The sequence below is a fragment of the Podarcis liolepis genome (assembly GCF_965112155.1).
Source record: "Podarcis liolepis genome assembly, chromosome: 10".
Lineage (NCBI taxonomy): Eukaryota > Metazoa > Chordata > Lepidosauria > Squamata > Lacertidae > Podarcis > Podarcis liolepis.
Window position 1 is genome coordinate 23,541,204 of NC_139562.1, and position 20,725 is coordinate 23,561,928.

At 41.0% G+C, this 20,725-nt stretch overlaps 1 protein-coding gene across 6 annotated transcripts in view; it reads right to left on the reverse strand.

Moving 5' to 3' along the window:
- HIPK2 (homeodomain interacting protein kinase 2) overlaps positions 1-20,725 on the reverse strand; it is a 172,610-nt gene that overhangs the window by 98,858 nt on the left and 53,027 nt on the right. For all 6 annotated transcript variants that reach the window (XM_083461848.1, XM_083461852.1, XM_083461851.1 and 3 more), the window contains exon 2: positions 17,205-18,297. In XM_083461848.1, coding sequence (XP_083317974.1) covers positions 17,205-18,297 — 1,093 coding nt within the window. The remainder of the gene's footprint in view (positions 1-17,204; positions 18,298-20,725) is intronic.

The following is a 20,725-nucleotide window of genomic DNA, read 5'->3' on the forward strand; positions in this document are numbered from 1 at the left end:
AGTGCCAAAACCCCTTGCTACTGCTTTGCACCACTATAGATCTTGACAAGAGAGTATCCAGCAATGGTTTGTAAAGCTTGGGGAAGAGCCTTTGTCATGCACAGAATGCAGTCATATGGCAATGCATTCGTAAGTTGAACCCTGATTCTTCAAGGTTCCTGATTGCACAAACAAATCCTTATGTGAGCAGAACTGGGCAAACATAAATTCTGTCCTGACCTTCAGTTGAACACATAGATGTCATGAATGTGGGTCAAGACATGCAATCTGTGACTCCCATCGTCCTATATGTTCACTCAATGCTGCATTTCATCTGAAAAAGGCTACTGTGAAGCACACTTATGATCCACAAACTGCTCCATCCCTGTGCATTTGGACTGGAATAACAAGCATACTTAAGGTATACACAACTCATCATAGCTACTGAACATAAGAACTGCCTTGCTGAACCCTAACTTTAAAGGTCAATCAAGTTTCTCCAACAGTGGCTACCCAGATGCAAAGGAAGGGGATAACTGTTCTCTGTTGTTTGCCCCAAGAATCTACTGCATATTGTTCTTGAACATGGACTGTCTTTTTAGCTCCGGGGGCTAATAGCCATCAAAAGCTCCCATGAATTCAACCAACTCTTGATTTTGGATTTCCCTGCATTAGCTCCCTGCACCTAATCACTTGAAGGTGCTGTAGACATCAGTTACCAGACTGTGGCCTGCTGGTTGTGTAAAACTCATGCCACACCTAGGATTAATCCTTCTGCACATCACTGTAAACTTTCAATCGTTCGGGAGCAAAGGTGTTCGAGATTCAAGGTTACAACGGTACTGTACAAGTTTGCAGTGGTGTGTAGAAGGATTAATCCTAGTGGGTGTTTCGGTTTTCAAACGTTCTTTTGGAAGCTGAACGTCCAACAGGGCTTCTGTGGTTTCCAATTGGCTGCAGGAGCTTCCTGCGCCAGTCACAAACGACGCTTTGGTTTCCAAATGTTTTGGAAGCCGAACAGACTTCCGGAGCGGATTCTGTTTGACTTCCAAGGTACGACTGTATACATAATTTTTCATAACCTATCTAGTGAAGCTCTGTAGACCTTAAATAAAAAAGCAAAATGTTTGTGCGTCAGACAATGAAATCAAGCAACACATGCAATCGTACTAATAAGATTTATGACCCTTCCTCTTCTCCCAAGACAACAAACCCTGCTGGCTTTGTACAGTTCTTATAGCTGTATGGATTCCTGATAAAACTATTCTGCTTGCAGAGACAAAGAATAGCAGAGCAAAATAACAGAGCGAAGAATAACAGAGCAAAATAATTTGTTTATTGCAATAGTACTTGAACTTCACACACACACACACACACACACACACACGGGGGGGGGTATCATAAACTGAAATCATCATATGGTTGTACACTGCCTTGATATTTGTTATTGCAAAATATTAAAACATAGCCTATTTTCCCAAATAACTATCTGGCTGATTAACCTGTATTCTCTTATAGTACATTAATTTAATCATTACCAGTAGGGACCATGTTTTTTCAATCCACTAAATTGAAGATGGTACAGTTCTTTTCCCCCAATTTACAGCTACAGTTATTTTTGCAGCTGTTAATAAATAAATTGCTACCTTCAAATTTCTGAAAGTATGTCTTTAAATGTCTAAGCAAAGCAATCTTAGGTCCTTGAGATATATAATAACATAACATTTCTGTAAGGGCATTACACACCGTATTCCAAAAAGAGACAGTACCAAATTATATGAATAAAAGCTACTCTGCTTTCCCCCCCATCAACACTTATCTTGTCCTATTTATATTTCAGATTCAGCTTATATGGTGTAAAATACAACTGACATTAAAAAGTAAAATTTTCCTTTAGGTCAGCTGAAATCAGCCAGGATGCAATGTGGTTCCCTAGCCAAATCCAATAACCATTATTAGTTTCTTGCCCAATGCCTCTCCCAATTTCTTACAAAAGAACTAGCCCTTTGTTCTGTCTTTGAAATTATGTGTTCTAATTTGCATATAATTCCTTTATCTTTATTAAATGTAAATACCATTTGCATTTATTTTATTTTTTAAAATATTTATTCTTCCTTATCAGAGAAGCAATTGTGTCCCTAATTTGACAAAGAAAGCACTGAAACAAAAGAGGCCTTGTTCCCCCATAAACCCTGTAGCTTCTTCAAAGGTATAATTGATTTTTTATATTGTCTAATCATGCATTTTTCCATTCTATGAATGCCCAACCCATTATTTAAACATTCAGTAGAAAACAGTGAAGTTAAAGGTGATAAATCTGGACATACTTTATTAATAGAAACTCATTTTGATAACTAACATTCCCCCTATCTATGATATATAAACAACCATCTTTCCAAATCCAATTTCCTTATATAGTTTCTCATTATTAATTGTTACTATTTCAGTTAAATTATTTATTATCCAGACCCCTAAGTATCTCACAGTGTTTTTGTTTTGTTTGTGGAATCTTTGTTATGTATACAAGTTATTTCATTACATTATTATTATTATTATTATTATTTGAATTTATATACCACTCTATACCTGGGGGTCTCAGGGAGGTTCACAGAACATCAAGGCAGTTCACAGAATATATCACTTGTGAAGTTGTTCCCTATCCATTCAGATTTATTTATATCCTGAAATATGCCCATATTCAGTCATTTTATTTATATATATTTATATTTTATTTATTTATTTATTTATTTATTTATTTATTTATTTATTTATTTATTTATACATACCCCGCCCATCTGGCTGGGCTTCCCCAGCCACTCTGGGCGGCTTCCAAAAAAATATTAAAATACTGTAATACATCAAACATTAAAAGCTTCCCTAAACACGAATATATAGGAACTTCATGGATGAGAGATCAATACTATATCATTATTATACAATAGCATTTTCGTATGCAATATCCATACCGTGTTCTTTGAATATTAACCTTTCCATTCCTCTGATAGGTCTAGCTAAAGATTCTATAGTATGGCCAACAAAAGAAGCGCTAAGAGGGCCATCCCTGTCTAGTCCTGCTAGTGAAACAGAACCTATCTTCTAACTGTCTGCTTGCCAAAATGTGCACTGTAGGCAATGAATATAGAAGCTTGATCCAGCTTTTAAATTTGCCCTCCACATTAAAATATTCTGTTTTAAATAGATGTACCTATTCAACCCAGTCAAATGCTTTTGGGATATGTCAGTCAATAAGAGCACAAGACTCTTATTCCCAGGGTTGTGGGTTTGAGCCCCACATTGGGCAAAAAAGATTCCTAAATTTCAGGGGGTTGAACTAGTGGTCCTTTCCAACTCTACAATTCTATGATGCTACGATCCAGAAATAATAATGCACGTGGGTGCTTACTTTCACTGATTTCATATTTTATATCAATTAATCTCTTTGTATTTTCAGACATTTTCCTCTCCTTTATAAATCTCATTTAATCTATATCCACATATTCCCCAGTGATGCTGTTTATAGTCTTTTAGCGATTATCTAAGTCATTGGGATAATTTCTTTAAAGAGATAGCATCATGAACAGTACAAAATAGCAGTTGTTCTATTTCATTAAGAAATACCTTATAAAATTATCCAAGAAGTCCATCTGTTCCTGGTGGTTTCCCATCTTTTGAATTCCTAATTGTTATTCTTAACTCATCAAGCATTATTGGTACTTTTAATTTCCCCAAATCTGATTTACTAAATTTGGGAATATTCAAGTTATTTAGAAATCCATTTATCAGAGTCAGAGCAATTTTTAAAAAGTCAAAATGATTTCTTAAATATAAATCTGTTATACTGGATGTTTTGAAAGAGTGCATGATCCTGTATTTTCCAGACTTCTAAAGAAAGAAAAAATGACTGACATGCAGCTGATTTGCTTGAAAATGTGTCGTTAGCTTCTTTTCTAAATGCAACATTAAAATTGTTAAGTCAATGCCAGATGTTTCCGATTTATTTATTTCAATTTTGCTTCCCTGGGACTGTATTTTGTACTAAGGGCATGGGATATAAATAATATAATGAAAGAAATAATCATCCATTGTCATATGGAAATCAGAGCTTTGTTAGCCAGATACCCCACAGCTTTCTCCAGTGCTTTGAGTTACCCTTTACCTACTGTTGAAAGAATGATTTGTCTAAATTGAGTCAGGGGGTGACATAATTTGAGTAGCCATGTCACTGCAATTCTAGGCACTTCCATGGAATCCAAACTTTGCCCCAGATCCACAGTGATTTGTATTTCCCAGAAATGTTTGTCTCTCAATCCTAGCCAAGATATGTAGATCAGAGATGCAGAACTGAATATACCCACCCTACTCAAGCATTTGACTCTCATTCAATGTAAACATGCATACAAATGTGTGCGCACACAGAAACACAGTATGACAAGGACATAATACAGGAAGAAAAAGAGGCTTCTGAACAGAAGCCCTATCTGTTTTGCCATTCTGCAAACTAAACAAATATATAGACAATATATAAGCAGCCAGGGACTTTCCTTCTGCTATTGCGAAGGCAGCTGCATAACAAATGATATAAAAGTAAGAGTACTATTACTCTTTGGTGACTTCTCCTTTGGACATATTGTATTGATCTATAGGCAGAAGGTTTTGAAAAGTGATGTGGAGGGGAGCTACCTGAATTTCTGGTTTGACACAAGGCTGCTAACAAATAAGAAGCATGCAGTGTGTACCCTGAAGCAGGAAGTGAGGGGAAGCCAAGTGATTTTTGGTGGGCAAAGTCTTGCAGCACAGCTTATGCCAGTTCCATAATCGTTGCCACCCATTATGTGTAAAGCAAAGAAACCCAAGCAAATATTCACAACAACAAATATTTATAACAAGCAAATATTTATTGTTCCGTGAACCGCCCTGAGACCTCTGGGTATAGGGTGGTATATAAATTCAGTTCAGTTCAATTCAATTCAATAAATAATAACCCAGCCAGTGAAACTTTGCAATATATATCTCAAAATGTCTGTTAGAAAAGTGAAATCAGAAAACAAAATGCAGTCATACTATAGTAAGATTTATGACCCTTCCCTTTCTCCTGAGATAACAAACCCTGCTGATATGTGTGGACTGCGGGAGTAGCGATATGCATCCCCCTAGGCTGAGAATGTCATGTTAGACGTAATGTGTGAATGGTGATGCAAGTATCTATTTTGGGGCACAGAACAAACCTCATAAAGCCAATGTGTGCAGTCTTCTCTATCAGTGCATTAGAGGAAAACACAACAAACAACAGCAACAGTTCCATACCCTTAATAAGCACCAGGTGAGGCCATGATGTGTTAACACATGAATGTTCATCGATTTGATGTTTGCAGCGTCAAGTGATGATTTGTATATGTGAATAGATCAAATACTACAGACCGAGCTTTCGTACCACCGTGTCACCTCAAGCACCGTGAGATGGACCGGATGACACTGCTCTTCAATCAGATTCATACACATGGAAGGGAGTGAGTACAGGCTTGTTTCTCTCTGCCCACCTGCTGCTGCTTCTGCCCCATTCCTGATATCTTTGCAGGGCTGCGATGCTTGTAAAACCCAAGGTATGTAGGCTGGGATCATGGAGTTAATTACTGGATGTTATCTGGGAAATCAACTGTGTAAAATTGGCCTGTGCACATTCAATTCTTTGTAAAAAGGTAAAGGGACGCCTGACCATGAGGTCCAGTCGTGGCCGACTCTGGGGTCGCTTTATTGGCCGAGGGAGCCGGCGTACAGCTTCCAGGTCATGTCGCCAGCATTCTGGCGAACCAGAGCAGTACACGGAAACACCAGAGTGGTACCTATTTATCTACTTGCACTTTGACGTGCTTTCGAACTGCTAGGTTGGCAGGAGCTGGGACAGAGCAACGGGAGCTCACCCCGTCATGGGGATTCGAGCCGCCAACCTTCTGATTGGCAAGTCCTAGGCTCTGTGGTTTAACCCACAGCGCCACCCGTGTCCCTCAATTTTATGTACGTAGGCCTTATTTGAAGATTAAAGTCCATGAGGACATCTGGGGAAATGGGAAAGAGGTTAGGTTGTAACGAGTTTATTCATCTTCCACTTTTCCAACATGGATCATGCCCAAATGGTTCCCAATATGCATCAAGTAAATATCAAAATACAGGTAAAGGTAAAGGGCCCCTGGATGGTTACGTCCAGTCAAAGGTGACTATGGGGTGCGGTGCTCACCTCATTTCGGGCCAAGGGTACCAGCTTTTGTCCACAGACAGCTTTCCGGGTCAGGTGGCCAGCATGACTAAACCGCTTCTGGCACAACGGGACACCATGATGGAAGCCAGAGCGCACGGAAACGCCATTTACCTTCCTGCCGCAGCGGTACCTATTTATCTGCTTGCACTGGTGTGCTTTTGAATTGCTAGATTGGCAGAAGCTGGGACAGAGCAACAGGAGTGGACCCCGTCGCGCGGATTTTAAGCACCGAACTTCCGATTGGCAAGCCCAAGAGGCTCAGTGGTTTAGACCACAGCGCCACCCTGTTCCCTTCGCATCAAAATACAACAACATATTTGAGCGTAGTTACAAAAATGTAAACAAATAAAAACGAACAAAATCAGCAATTCAAGAAGTACATTGTAACACAAATCCAATATTACAATGAAATCTAATCCACTAACCAAATCACACTTAATTAATATCTAACAATCTAATACAAAAAGATTTATCGTTAGTAAAAATGCTAATTCTGATAATGAATCAGGGGAAGTTCTGAGGAGAAAAAGAAAAGGTGGGGGAAAGGTCAGGAAAAGAAAATTAAGATTAGAAAAAGGGCACAGAAACTGAAAACACATGCTAGGTGGCTAGTGAGTGGAGGCATACTTTTATTCTGGCTCAGCACTTTTAATCTGAAGCCATCAGGAAGTGAGCAATCTAGTGATAAAATATACTTTTGGGATTGCTGAGAAATCATCATGCACCTATACCCTTTTAAAATGTTTCTACCTCTTTTTATTTCCATAGTGCTTTCCTATGACCAAAAAACAAATCAATTCTGCACAGGTTAACACAACAGATCCAGCTGGGAGCCAGATGTCATGACTTAAAAAAAAAAATGCTTAAAGTCTGTTCTGTGCAAAGTGCTATGAGTATGGATACACTACATAAATAGCCAATGATGATAATTCTAAATAATGCCACATTAATGTTACTAATGAAAGAGAAAATTTCTGGCCTCATTTGTATAAGAGTAAAATCTAGGACTAGCAGTAAATTTCTCCCCTGCCCACCCCAATTGGACATTATTTATTCCTAAGCGAGATGGTTAAATAAATATTCAGGAATACTTTGCTAGGTGGTAACATCATTCTGAATAGTATACATTTAGCCTGACAGAAAAGATAACCAGTGTTCTGTTGGAAATAATAAACTGTACATTTTAGTGACTAGGAGAAAGCATCTCTTAGGATTAAAAGTAAATAAATATAGAGGCTCAGTGTCATCAACATGTTCCTTTGTTGAAATAATGCTGTGCTTCATCACTCACTTCTGAGTTTTGTATAATGTGGGACTGTTTCAGTTTACCTTTCCATTTTTATTTGTCTCTGTTAATTTCACAGGGAAACACAGTGGAACAAGACATTTTCTTCTTGGCTCCATCTTCTTAATCCCCCAGAAGCAATGTGCTAACAGAACGGGGCGATCAAGAGAAATGGTGGGAGAGAGGGCTGTGTTGTGTTGTGTTTGTGTGTGTGTTTGCTTAAAGACCCATTTTCCCTCAAAAAACAAACAAACAAAAAAACCAAACAAGATGCAAATGCATAGGTGAGCAGTGAGACTTAAAGGTCTGGGGTATTGATGACTACTGACTACTGTATATCTGAACATATTTACCCACTGTATATATGTTTTATTATCTACTATTTACACTATTCTCACATCTGCACCTCCAACCGTGTCAGGTCCTCCCCACCCAGCTGGGCACCCTAATTAGCTTCACCCCCAAATTCACAGTTGATCTGCAATTTCCTGTCATCTTACAATTTTCAGCTTTTCTTGGTTTCTCACTTTTCCAATCTTAAGTACATTTTGTACCAATTTGCTTTTTAAAAAAAGCCCTCATGAAAATTCATCAGCATTTTGTGCGAATTTCTCCTAACATATGTATGTTTGTATGCATTTTTGCCTAATATACACATTTCTGCAAAGCACTGTTCCCTAACAGAGCGTTAGAAACCGAGATATGAAAGCTAGAAACTATATTGCATCTTAAGCCTAGGTTATGGGTGCAACAATGGAAAGTCTAGGCGCACTTTTTTATAACAAGAATACAAAGCTGAAAATGAATGAACTGCAGTCAAAATATTATGTTCGTTTTTCACTTGGTCTAGTCCTTCCCCTGCATACACCCTCTTCTCCAGTCTTCAGAGAGTAGCTGGAAGTGGGGAGGCAGAAAAAGGCCCTACTTTCCTTCCACTCTGCAGTCTTAATCTGAAATCTTAGGCACAGTATTGTGCCGAGCTCAGAAACTGCTCGCGCTAATGAAATTCCCTGTTGCAAAATGCGCCTAGAACAATGGGAGTTTTGAACGCTGCTAACAGAATGCATCTTTATATGTTGTTTTCAATAACATATGCATTTTCTGAACATTTTACGCTAGTGTTTGCATTTTGGTACATATGACTTGGACGGGGTGAGCTCCCATTGCTCAACCTCTGCTCCTGCCAACCTAGCAGTTCAAAAGCACGTCAAAGTGCAAGTAGATAAATAGGTACCGCTCCAGTGGAAAGGTAAACAGCATTTCCGTGCGCTGTTCTGGTTCGCCAGAAGTGGCTTAGTCATGCTGGCCACATGACCCGGAAGTTGTCTGCGGACAAACGCGGGCTCCCTCGGCCTATAGAGCGAGATGAGCACCGCAACCCCAGAGTTGTCCATGACTGGACCTAACGGTCAGGGGTTCCTTCACCTTTACCTTTACATATGACTTGACTGGAAAACTGCATTGCAAAATTTAGAGAAGTGCAGGTTTCAAAGAATTGCTGTGGTTTGGTTCGTTTATTGTTTCAGAAAGTGTGAATTAGGTAGGCTTGCCTTTAACCGTGAACTGAGTGGATCCCCCCCCCCCCCAGTTCCTAGGTGCACTGAAATGTTTATGGCTCACAGCACATTTCTATATATGTCTGCTCAGACACAAATCCCACTTAGCTAAGTGGGTATACAACTGCTGCCTTAATTAATGTCATCACCTCAGTATAGGCCTACAATAGCAACATGCAATTCAGTACATACTATATAGTTTCAGAGATTAGTTATCCTTAAACTCTGTGGTGGAGACGTTCTTTTTGAGTGTTTTACTTGCAGAAGATTTAGCCGCCGATCTCTTTCCTGACGGGGAAAGAAAAGATAAAAAGCGCAGGGGCACCTTAGAAACTAATTGGTTCACAGAGCCAGGCACTCTAAGAGGCACAGCCTGCTTCTCCTGAAGCTCTTGTAATGTTTCATTTCATACAGCAGGTCATACACAATCATGTGTTTCTTTTCCCTTCACACTCTCAGCTTGTCATGTCAAGGCTCTTATTGATAGCTCCAGGAGAAGGCAGGCTGAGAGCGATTGGAAAGATTCTCCACATATCTGTATGTTATCTGGCTTTGTGAAAAAGGGCAGGTCAAGTGAGTAAGCTAAAAATGTAATAAAGCAAGGGAAGAACGCAAAGAAAGACTACTGGGTTGCCTTCAATAATTTATGTTCCGCTTGCTTCTCTACAAACTGTTCAAACCACACGCCTCACCACCAAAGAAAACAGGTTTCTAAGTGGCTGGCATGCCTAGCTAGACTAGAATTATCACAAGAGTTAAAGGGAAATGTGTTCTAAGCCTCACTTCTCTGAAACGTTAAAAATGGAAACCCAAAAGAAAATGTGTGTAAAGAAAAAGATGGTTAAAATGTTTGATTGAGCCTTTTGACATTTACAGTCGCACCTTGGTTTTCGAACAGCTTAGTTCTCGAATGTTTTGGCTCCTGAACACTTCAAACTTGGAAATGACTGTTCTGGTTTGCGAACTATTTTTGGAAGCCGAACGTCCATCGGGGCTTCCACAGCTTCCGATTGGCTGCAGGAGCTCCCTGCAGCCAATCAAAAGCCACGGTTTAGTTTCTGAACATTTTGAAAGTCGAATGGACTGTTAGATTATATTAGGGTGTGTGTTTTTTGTTTGGGCTTTTTTTTTTTTCAGTTGAAGACTGAGACCTGTTCTCGCAGCCCCTAACACTGCCATGCCCTGAGGTTGACTCTTCCAATGGATTTGCATCTTAAAGAGTAAACAGAAACAGTGGGTCCAAATCCCTACACATTAACTAATTTCTTATTTGCTGCACCAACATCACAGGTGGCTGGTGAAAGGAACTGCAAATCCTGTAATACAGCCAAAAGCCACATCTAGCAACTGAGCTCTGCTCTAAAAATCCCTCAGCCCCTTGGCGTTTGACAAAACTGCTAATTTCTCCTCCTAGACAAGTGGGGAGCATGTAAAGGCGAGCATGTAAAGACAAGTGGATAGAGTCTGGATTCATCAAACACCACTGCAGAGCTGACACAGGAGGCAATGTAATCTGCATTTTTAAAAGCATCTAGAACTGAAGCAATGGAAAGGGATGGTACTCGAGTGTACTTCCTTGCTAAAAACTAATTATGAGCTGACACACTTTTCAAAAAGTCCTCAAGCATTCTTGCAGTAAGCTTCCTAAATTAAGAATTAAACCTTTCCCAGTGAAAGGTTGCTTATCTTCCGTAATACCATTCATGCAGAGTCCAGAATTTGGACTGCTAAAAATAGCCTCTTTGAAAACAAGTTTCCAGGTATCATTGGTGTGAACATATGTTTAAACACATGCAGACAAAAGGCATTTATTTGCCTGAACACGTAAATGTATATCCATTTGGAGGGGGGAGCACGTGCGAACACACACAAGGTCTGCTCCCACCACCCCAGTGCATATCACCCTGCCCACTATACAGACGAGTCTGAGGTCTCCAATTTTTGTGGCTATGTAGGGTTTTAAAGATGAGTATCCACACTCTAAGTCCAACGCCCTAACCACGACACCACACTGTCCCCTGGGCAATCACCTATCATGGCAGCGCTTAAGCTGAGCACCCTCCATTCATTTCTAGCGGACTTTGAGCTGCGCCCCACTGCAGTGAATGGAGGTGGTTGAGTCTGAAACCCCAGGGTCTTCTGGGTGGCACTTGGTACCTGTCAGCTTCTCCTTGCCAGCTGGCTGCCATTAAGCCTCTGCCAGTCCGTCTGTGGTTAATTTGGAACATCGCAGGTGCAGTGAGAGCAGGAAATGTGGCAGAAACTTACAGGTGCTGAATCATGGGCTGAATAGTTCCCGAAACCTGAACCTTTCTATTTTTTTAAGTATTAATGAAGCTCTTGTTCAGGCCATTTACCTGCACTTGTTCAGACTCCTCCATTTACAACCCAGCTCCACTCATTTGGCAAGGTGCAGTGCCATGGAGTTCCAAGCCCACAAATTCACTACAGATATTCTACCACAGCAGAATACTCTGTAGCCTCTTGGCCTCCAAATATAGAGAAAATGCCTATTTACATACAGCAAAGGGTGTTGTTAGGGAGTGGCCAAGAGGCTCCAAACCCCTAGCATCCTATCCCCCCCCCCTTTAAAATACAGTGGTACGTCGGGTTAAGAACTTAATTCATTCTGGAGGTCTGTTCTTAACCTGAAACTGTTCTTAACCTGAGGTACCACTTGAGCTAATGGGGCCCCCCGCTGCCGTGCAATTTCTGTTCTCATCCTGAAGCAAAGTTCTTAACCCGAGGTACTATTTCTGGGTTAGCGGAGTCTGTAGCCTGAAGCATCTGTAAACTGAAGCATCTGTAACCCGAAGCGTCTGTAATCCGAGGTACCACTGTAATAATGTGTGTTTACTTTACTTATTGGGTGACCTAGAACACTACACAGTTTGAAACTCCACCTTTGAGCTCTAGTGCCCCCTAAGAATTAAACACAGGTCTGAAAAGAGAATTGAAAGTACAGATTGGCAGCATACTAGCTATGTAGGCTATGCACTACAGTGGAAAGGAGAAAGGAAGTATCACCTCCTTCCCACAATCAGAGATGGCTTTCCTCTGTAGCATCTTGAAATAGTCACTGCAGGAAGCTGATTGCAGAACACATACATTTTTGTTTTTCTCTTTTTTGGCTCCAGACCCCCTTTTTTAAAACAGCAACAAGTGAACTTTCTAATGCTTTAAGTGAGAGGAGGAAAAATGTCTAAGGCCAGCTCTGCTCCCATTTTACATACTGAGGCTAAAATAAATTAAGGTGTGTGCTTTGAGGATCACATGGCAAGAGAGATGAATGGATTGAAGTGGGAAAGGAAGGAGCCAGAGTCCCAGTTTCAGCAGGAACATTCTTGAATATGCATTTGCTCTGAAGCTTGAAAGGTACCGCACCTGCTTCACTGGAAAATCACCAAGAAACATAAAGAGCTGATGATGCTTTCAGGAAGACATTGATGCCTAGAGAAAAAAAGTGCATGCATCCTGCTTGCTTTCTTCCTTTTTCATTTGTTAAGGCACAAGAAAGAAAGAAAGAAAGAAAGAAAGAAAGAAAGAAAGAAAGAAAGAAAGAAAGACTCTTTTGTCTAGAAGTTCATTATCTCCTGCTGCTTATTTTCTCACCTGAACTCATAATTCTTTAATTCTATGGGTTTTAATATATAGTATATTTGTTAACCGTCTAAAGGACATTGCTGTTGGCACGGAACAGAGATCCTGCAAATAAATAAATAATCACAGTTCGGCCACATCGGAAATTCTAATGTATTCCACATGAACCGATGGCATGCCACTAAGTGGAATGGCCATGACTTCAGGTGTGGAAGATAAGCAGCTGGAAATTATGAACTGTAAGAAACGAACAGCCCTTTAAAAAATGCAAATAACTTGAGCACCAAAGAACAAAGGGGGAAATGTAGAGTTACTGGTAGCAGCTGGGCTAAAAAATGGCAACGGCGAGGCCCTAGGATGTGTCTGGAGCTTTGGGAGCCAGAAATCCATTTCTCCCCATCTCTGCCTGGCAGAATGTTGACAATCGTTTCCCTACCATGACACGACTAGGAGATGGGGAGAAAGTTGAGTTCAGTTCATCTTTTGATACAAGCCTACCTAATTTGTAAAGTGAAATGCAGTTATCCTTCAAAATTCTCCAAATGCTGCGATGCATTTCTCCAAGCAAACGAAAGAAGTGTTCGGAAATGTGTCTAATAGGAGAAGGTGTGAATAAAAATCAATGCTATTGAGAAGCATTGCTTGCAAAAATGTGCCTATTGTATTGGGACAAATGGGTTCTGAAACATTAATTTTCATGAGGACTTGACAACAAAAACAAACAAAGCTGATGGAGAAGCGGGGCAAACTGAATTTAAGACTAGAAAAGCAAGAAACGGAGAGAGTGACAGGTTCGTCCATCCATACAGGTGAAGCAATCTTTGTGTTTCACTGAATTAATACAATATGCTCATTAGGAAGTGGCTTCTCTGCCTGTCCCCAAGGGCTTTTGGCTGAAAATAACAATATGCTGTGGTCAAACTGTTTGGACTGAGACACACAAAAGAACCCAGGCCATTTGAGGCATGCTTACATTCTGCAACCAAGAACACATCTGCAAAGTCAGTATACCCATCTGGTTGCAATAAGATGCTGGTTTTATAAAAGGGATTATGGAAATGCTTTCCATGGAAGAACTCTACATGACCTTGACTTCATATTCGTAAGTTCAATAACAAAATCAGGGAAGCAGACAGGCTTTTTCTAAAATAAACCGCTTGAGCAAACTAAGCAGCACAAGGTCACACGAGGAACACACGGAGTTGCCTTATACCAGGTCAGACTATTTGTCTGTCCCTCTAGCCCTGGGATGCTAGACTGGCAACAGAGCCTCAGGATGTAGGTCTTTCCTATCTCACCTCCTACTGATCCTTTTAAAAGGATGCCAGGGATGGAACCCAATGTCTTCTGCATGCAAATGTTGCACTCAGTCTCTAAGGCATGGTCCTTCCACAGCATTATGCTTCAATCCCAGTCACTGTTGTGTAAATGACTCTACTACCCCATGTACCGTAACTGAGGATTGCAGAAAATACCATCCATCCATCTGAGGTTTTAGGGAGAAGTATTTCTGTCAGAAGGTACCATGGCTTGGGAAACCACAAATGTATATCCTGCTACCCTACAGGGTGAGTCACTGGAACTGCAAGCTGAGGATGTTCCCTGGGTTGTGAAGTGTTCCTACAGTCAGTGGCAGACCTTGCGGTGTCAGATTTCAGTGGTGCCTTGTGCTACACCAAATTTTGGAACCGCTGCCTCTTGCCTTCCATTGTACGTAACAGTTGCAGCGCGCCCAAGTGCAACTGAATTGGTCATGCTCCCCTACATCTGTGTCTGCTACAGTCCAGAATAACCTGCCCCACCCTGCCTAGTCACTGGTTCCCCCTGTCCTGCGAGTACTGTAAAGGTTTCTAGATCAAGCATACCCACTGTGGCTCCTGAGCACAGAATCTTGGTTCCAAGCTTTCAATCCACAACTGCCTAGATTATCACTGACATTTTCCCAATCCCTGCTACCAAAGATCATTTAACTCAAGGGTAGGGAACCCAAGAGAGTTCCTTAGGCTGTGTACACACTCCCTTTTATTCTGCATTCGGTACACTTGCACTGCTGTTTTGGGAAGTATACATAAGATGTTGATCACAATCCATATCCTGTATCTATCCTGTTGTTTCTTGAGAAACACTGCATTTTGATGCATTCTCCCCCCAAAAAGCTTCGATCCAAACTCAGAAAAACAACCACCTCGCTGCACATTAAGCTGGCAATGCGTAGACATCCTTAGTCTGTCACAAACGCAGCCCAAAAATGTGAATGGCTAATTTTAAGCAAGTCCTGGTGCAGTTCCTTACAGGCAAGCTACATTTGAGTACAGTAACTTGAGAGGGCAAAAAGTTCACGTTCATAACATGCCACGTAGTACAGGGACATTTGAGTCGTGACCCTTTCCCTTGGCAGTGGCCAAAGAGTGACAGAGGAGGTGGCGGGGAAAGCTTGTTCCTACACCACCAGATGATTGCCCTGCCTTGTCCTCCCTGCTCTAATTACACCATCTTGACGGCCAGAATGGGCTAGCAATGAAGCATCAAGCATTCATGCCACAGTGGAGCGCCTGTTAATTAAAATACTTAGGGTGAATGCTAAGGCTCATTGAATGCCAGCCAGCCTCTCTATTGGTGGGAACAAACTTCAAGTGATGCAAAGAGTCTGTCTGCGATGGTTAATATTCAATGGTCCTTCCTCACCGCCAAGCAAACTACATGCGGTATTGATATTGAAGCTGCAGAGACAAATCCATCCTTGCAAGTTCATGCCTTTTGCCACTTCAGAATCAAGATTATCATTTTCTCCAAGACTCTGTCAAGCAGGGATTTAAGTATCTCAAGCTACATCATATATATATATATATATGAGAATGACCATTCTCTCATCTAACAGGATTGGTTGTTGGGAAGTTTCATTTTTTTAATCACAGTCATTTGCAGTTTATGTTTTCCTAATACTACCCCATCCATCTTCCTAATGGCCTGGCAACAAAAACCAGTGTAAAACAAATTATTTTGTTTTCAATTTTTTCCAGCGTTGCAAATTGCCTCTCGCCTAAAGGTATCTATCTCTGGCAGAGAATTGAGCGTTGTTTCACCAGAACCCCCTTACGCTCCCCTCCACTGCCACCCTCAGAGGCAGCAATATTAATTTTCCTCATGACTTTGTCAAAAAAACCCTACTGTGGCAACTCACCCCAGCTCCTTTTCTTCTTCCCCATAAAGGGAGAAGGATTAGTTGAGTCTGATGATCTGAAAACTGGCTGCCTTCACACATCATTTCAAAATCCAAGACACAGTAACCATTATGCATTTCCCAGACACATTACAAAACACTCCCTTCCTCTCAGAAAACCAAACACTTCCACCCTTTTCATTTCCGTTGCCTATGGATGCCCATCCCAGGTCTATATGGATACCTGGGCTGGCTCTGCAGCATCACAGGTAATGCAGTAGCAAAATGCTCCAATTATCGTGGATTCCCTCTCTCCCCCCATCCCATCCAGCCAGCAAATTAAAGGCCTTAAAGCTTTCGTGTATTTGCAGCAAAAACATGTCTGCCCTAAAGGATAGGACTGTTGAATGTTTTATTTAATAAACCTTTTCTAAGAAAAGAAAGCAGCGTTGTTGTTTTCTCCTTCTCAGAACAAAAGGACATACAGATAAAAATCAGCTGCTGCAATGCTACACTGTCAAACTTCCACATTCTGGAAATTAACTCTTCTCCAGCCCTGATTAGGTTCCCCCCTCTAGTGTCTGAAATCTGCATTTTAAGAGACAAGGAGAAGCAGCGCTGCTGATCCTCTGTGCATCCTCTAAAAGAGTCTTTCATAAGTGCCAAATGTTACCTGCATTTTTATAGGCAAAACATCTGTTGCATTTAACATACGAGCCACACTGGTAACTCGCACAGCGTATTTTGATCAAATCCATCAGCATAAGGAATCACGTCAATAAAGAATTATGTCGCTGATTACCTCCAATAGCATAACCATGTAAAGTCTACTGCAGCAAAAAATAACAGAAAGCCCTTGACATGCAAAATATTATCGCGGTAGGAGCCTGCGAAATATCACATGACAAGAAACATCTTGGCATAAGGCAACAGGAAGGGGACTTGCAGTGGGATCCAACCTTCTTATTATCTGCATTATCATAGGAGAGCATGCTAGACAATAGAGCTAATGGCCAGCTCTGACACGCTATAGTGCCACCATGGCAGGTGGCAAGAAAGTGGTATTGCATCTATCAAGTCAGTGGTATCAGGTGACTCAAAGGGCCAATAGGTTTCCTCCTGATCTCGGGTTGATTTCAGTGCTTTCTATAGTATCACAGCAAATGCCTTTATGGAATAGAATCACAGCCATACAATTGCAGAGTTCGAAGGGATCCCAAGGGCCATCTAGTCCAACCCCCTGCAATGCAGGAATCCTGCACACAGCCATCCCTGGCTGGACTCAAACCACCAACCTTCTGGTTAGCAGCCAGGTGCACTGACCCATTGCGCCACTTATCCTGATGTTTTTATTTGACTCAGGTCACTTACCTGTAGTATCTGGACTGAAGGTAAGTCGAGCACACAGCCTTTGACACATGACTCGCAGAACCAAAGTCGATGACCTTGACCCTGTATGGCTGCCGAGATGGATCCACCAGCATGATGTTCTCTGGCTTGAGGTCTGCATGAATCAAGCCCAGGCTTTTCAATTTCATTAGGGCCGTGGCTACCTGCTGCAGAATTGGTCGGATGTATTTAAGGGGCAATGGGCTGAACTTGTTTTGCTTTAAGAAATCATAAAGGTTCTGTTCCAACATTTCAAAGACCAGGCAGGTGTGGTTCTTGTGCTGGAAACATTCATAGGCTCGGACAAAGTTGTAATCATCTGCGCTTTCCGTGCTTAACCGAGCCAGGATGCTCACTTCAATTTGACCTTGCCGGGCATAAGATGGATGGTTTTTAAGGATCTTGATGGCCACAATTTCATTGGTGCCACGTTTCCAGCATTTGACCACTTGCCCAAAGGTTCCGCGGCCCAGAAATTCCAACACTTCGTACGTGTTGGTCATGGAACAAAGCACTTCATGTTGCACCAGCTGGTAATCCCCTTCACTGTTGGAGCCACTGTTTTTGGATGTGGCCGTGGATGTGGTTGTGGTGGCTACCGTAGCCCCACTGGCATTGTTCTGAATCATTGGTGGGTGCTCTTCGATAATCTGCACGCTGCTTGTGTTCTCAATTTCCTCACTCTTGCGCTTAAGTCCACATTTTTGGTAGGTGTCCAAAAGGCTCACAGTGCTTCGACGCATCAGGTTGTGTGGTCCACCTAACGCTTGCCCAGATACTGCAACCACACCGGAGGTGCTGTTGGCGGATGTCACCACAATGTGCCCCGTGCTGGCTGGGAAGATGATGGTCTGCTCGTAAGGGATGCTGGGGTTGGGGATCTGGAGAGAGGCGTTGATGGCGGCGGCGGCTTGAGAGGACTGCACGTTCTTGCTCTGACTGTAGACTTTGCTATGTGTGCCGTACCCAGTCATATCCCAGTTAGAACTTGGTTCCACTTTCAGTTTCTTCACGCTACAGAAGGCACTTGATTGAAGGGTGTGAGGGGAGAAAACTTGCACATGTGAGGCCATACCTGCACCGCAACACAAGAAGAAAACAAAAGTGTTAAAACAGTTAGCCGTAATAATACTTATAGGTCACTCTTACACCCATGGCATTCAAGAAAACATACCAGAGTTTTAAAACATCAAAAATTCAGTTTTTAAAAACCTTTTTAAAAAGACCAGTCTTTTGAATGCAAAAAAACCCACAATGTTTAGCAAAAGTCCACAAATATATAAGCTTTTTAATGGTGAGAGCCATTTAAGATTATTTATTTATTTCATAAAATTATACCCTGCTTGATTGCAAAAAAAAAATCTCAAAGCGGTTTACAAAAGTTTCTTAAGACGAGTGTTCCAGAAAGTGGGTGACACAACTGAGAAGACCCCGTGGCATGTTATATTTGTTTTCAACTGAGAACAGGGTGAAAGTAAAGCTTTTCTACAACCTAGTAGTGTAAGCCAATGCTTCTCATAAGACAGCCTACCTGCATTGAAAGCTACAAAATGTAAATCTGTGCAGAAGAAGGACAACAATTGTTAAATTAAGGATTCCTGTAAAGATATCTCTGTACACAAACAGGAAGAATGAACAAGAATAATGATTTGATTAAGCGTAAGGACCAAGCTATATGAGACATCAGAGAATCATGACTGTATCATTTCATTATTATTATTATTATTATTATTACTATTATTATTTATTTGATTCCATACCCACCCATCACTATAAGGCACCAGGATGGGTTACAGCCATTTAAAAATACAATATTAAATTTAAAACATTAAAGTCCAGAGAAAAAGATGGGTCCTAAAATATATACCGTATTTTTCCTTGTATAAGACTATATCCCCCCCAATTTTTTTTAAATTTAAAATTGGGGGTCGTCTTATACATGAGATGTTTAAAATATTTATTTCTTAATTTGCGGCTCAAAAATTAGGGGTTGTCTTATACATGGAGGTGTCTTATAGACAGAAAAATACGGTATATATCAAATCTGCAGCAATGTGAAGAGAGGGGTTTAACTCTTTCTTCTTTGGGGCATTTCCTGGACGTAAATCCCTCCCTCCCCCCCAAAACAGCCACTTGCCCCATTAGGGAAAACATGGATTAAAAGCCATAGGTCATGCAGCTGGTCTCATCATCCCAATTACATGAGAATTCAGGAGTCATACAACTGATGTAACTTGGTTTTGGTTGACTTCACTCAAAGCTGTCTGAGCAGAATTGTCAATACTAGCAGTCAGTAATTTGAAAAGATGGGTAAAGAGGAATATTAGTTACAGAAAACTGTGCTAGGTAAATTGCTAGGCCTTGGTACTGCTGGGACAATTCAACACAAATTTCTGACAGAAAGCATCTTCCATATCAGATATGAAGCTAGCAGATGCTTCTACTGGCGAGTCTGTACATTCTTACTGTTCAAGAAAAACGGGGAGAGGGGCAGTCTCACTCCTATATATGATTATTTTTTCAGAGTGCTGCTCTATTTGTGGCCAGCTTCCTGAGTAATAAATTGGCGCTGTATTTGAAAGTTCAACAGCACTACATACTGTGTATGTATGCCAGCCTCCACCACACAGAGCCCAACAGACATTTTGGACTACAGTTCCCATCAGCCCCAGCTAGCACACTCATGCTCACTGGGGCTTATGGGAATTGTAGTCCAAAATGTCTGGAGGACAGCAGGTTGTGGAAGGCTGCCCTGTGCTTTTAAATAAAAAGGTGGATGACCTCTTTTGAGAATTCACTTGTGAGGCATAATAATATAACTATGACAAATGTTCTTAAAACACACTGCTTTGCTACAAGTTATCTATAAACGTACTGAAAATTGGACCATTTTGACCTTTATGAATGCACGTACAAACACACACAAAATGTCCTGCCATTCTCTAAATGAAAAGTGAAATCACCCCTGATGGTTGGCTCAACATAGAAAATGTGTTGAACAAAGAAAGTCACACTGAAAATACACAATAAGCTAGACTTCCTCCGAATTTGCATAGTTCACTGGCATGTAACTAATGTAATCTGCATATCATTGTTATTTATCTGACAGATGCCACACAACATTCATTCTACACTCTTATTCTGAGGACTGTCACCCTTAAACAGGAAAATATTCTTTCAGCTATTGAAAAATCTTGATTGAGTGCTTAGAGGTGGTGAGCTCACACACACAAGTATCCCTACGCAAAACACCACAGAAAAATCTTTGTGATCATCTGACATCACCCCAAACAAAATACGTTTAAGTTTAGGTAGTCCCTATATTCAAAGTGGGTCATCAGGTTGTAATTTTTTAATTGCTAGAGTGCCTCCATTTATGCCCGACCCTTATAACTGATAAGACACATATCAGTGTACATGCATGTAAGAAAAACCATGGAAAAATTAAATATTGTGGTTTTCTTTATTTTGCTCCTCCCCACTGCACCCTGGATCCTTTAGGT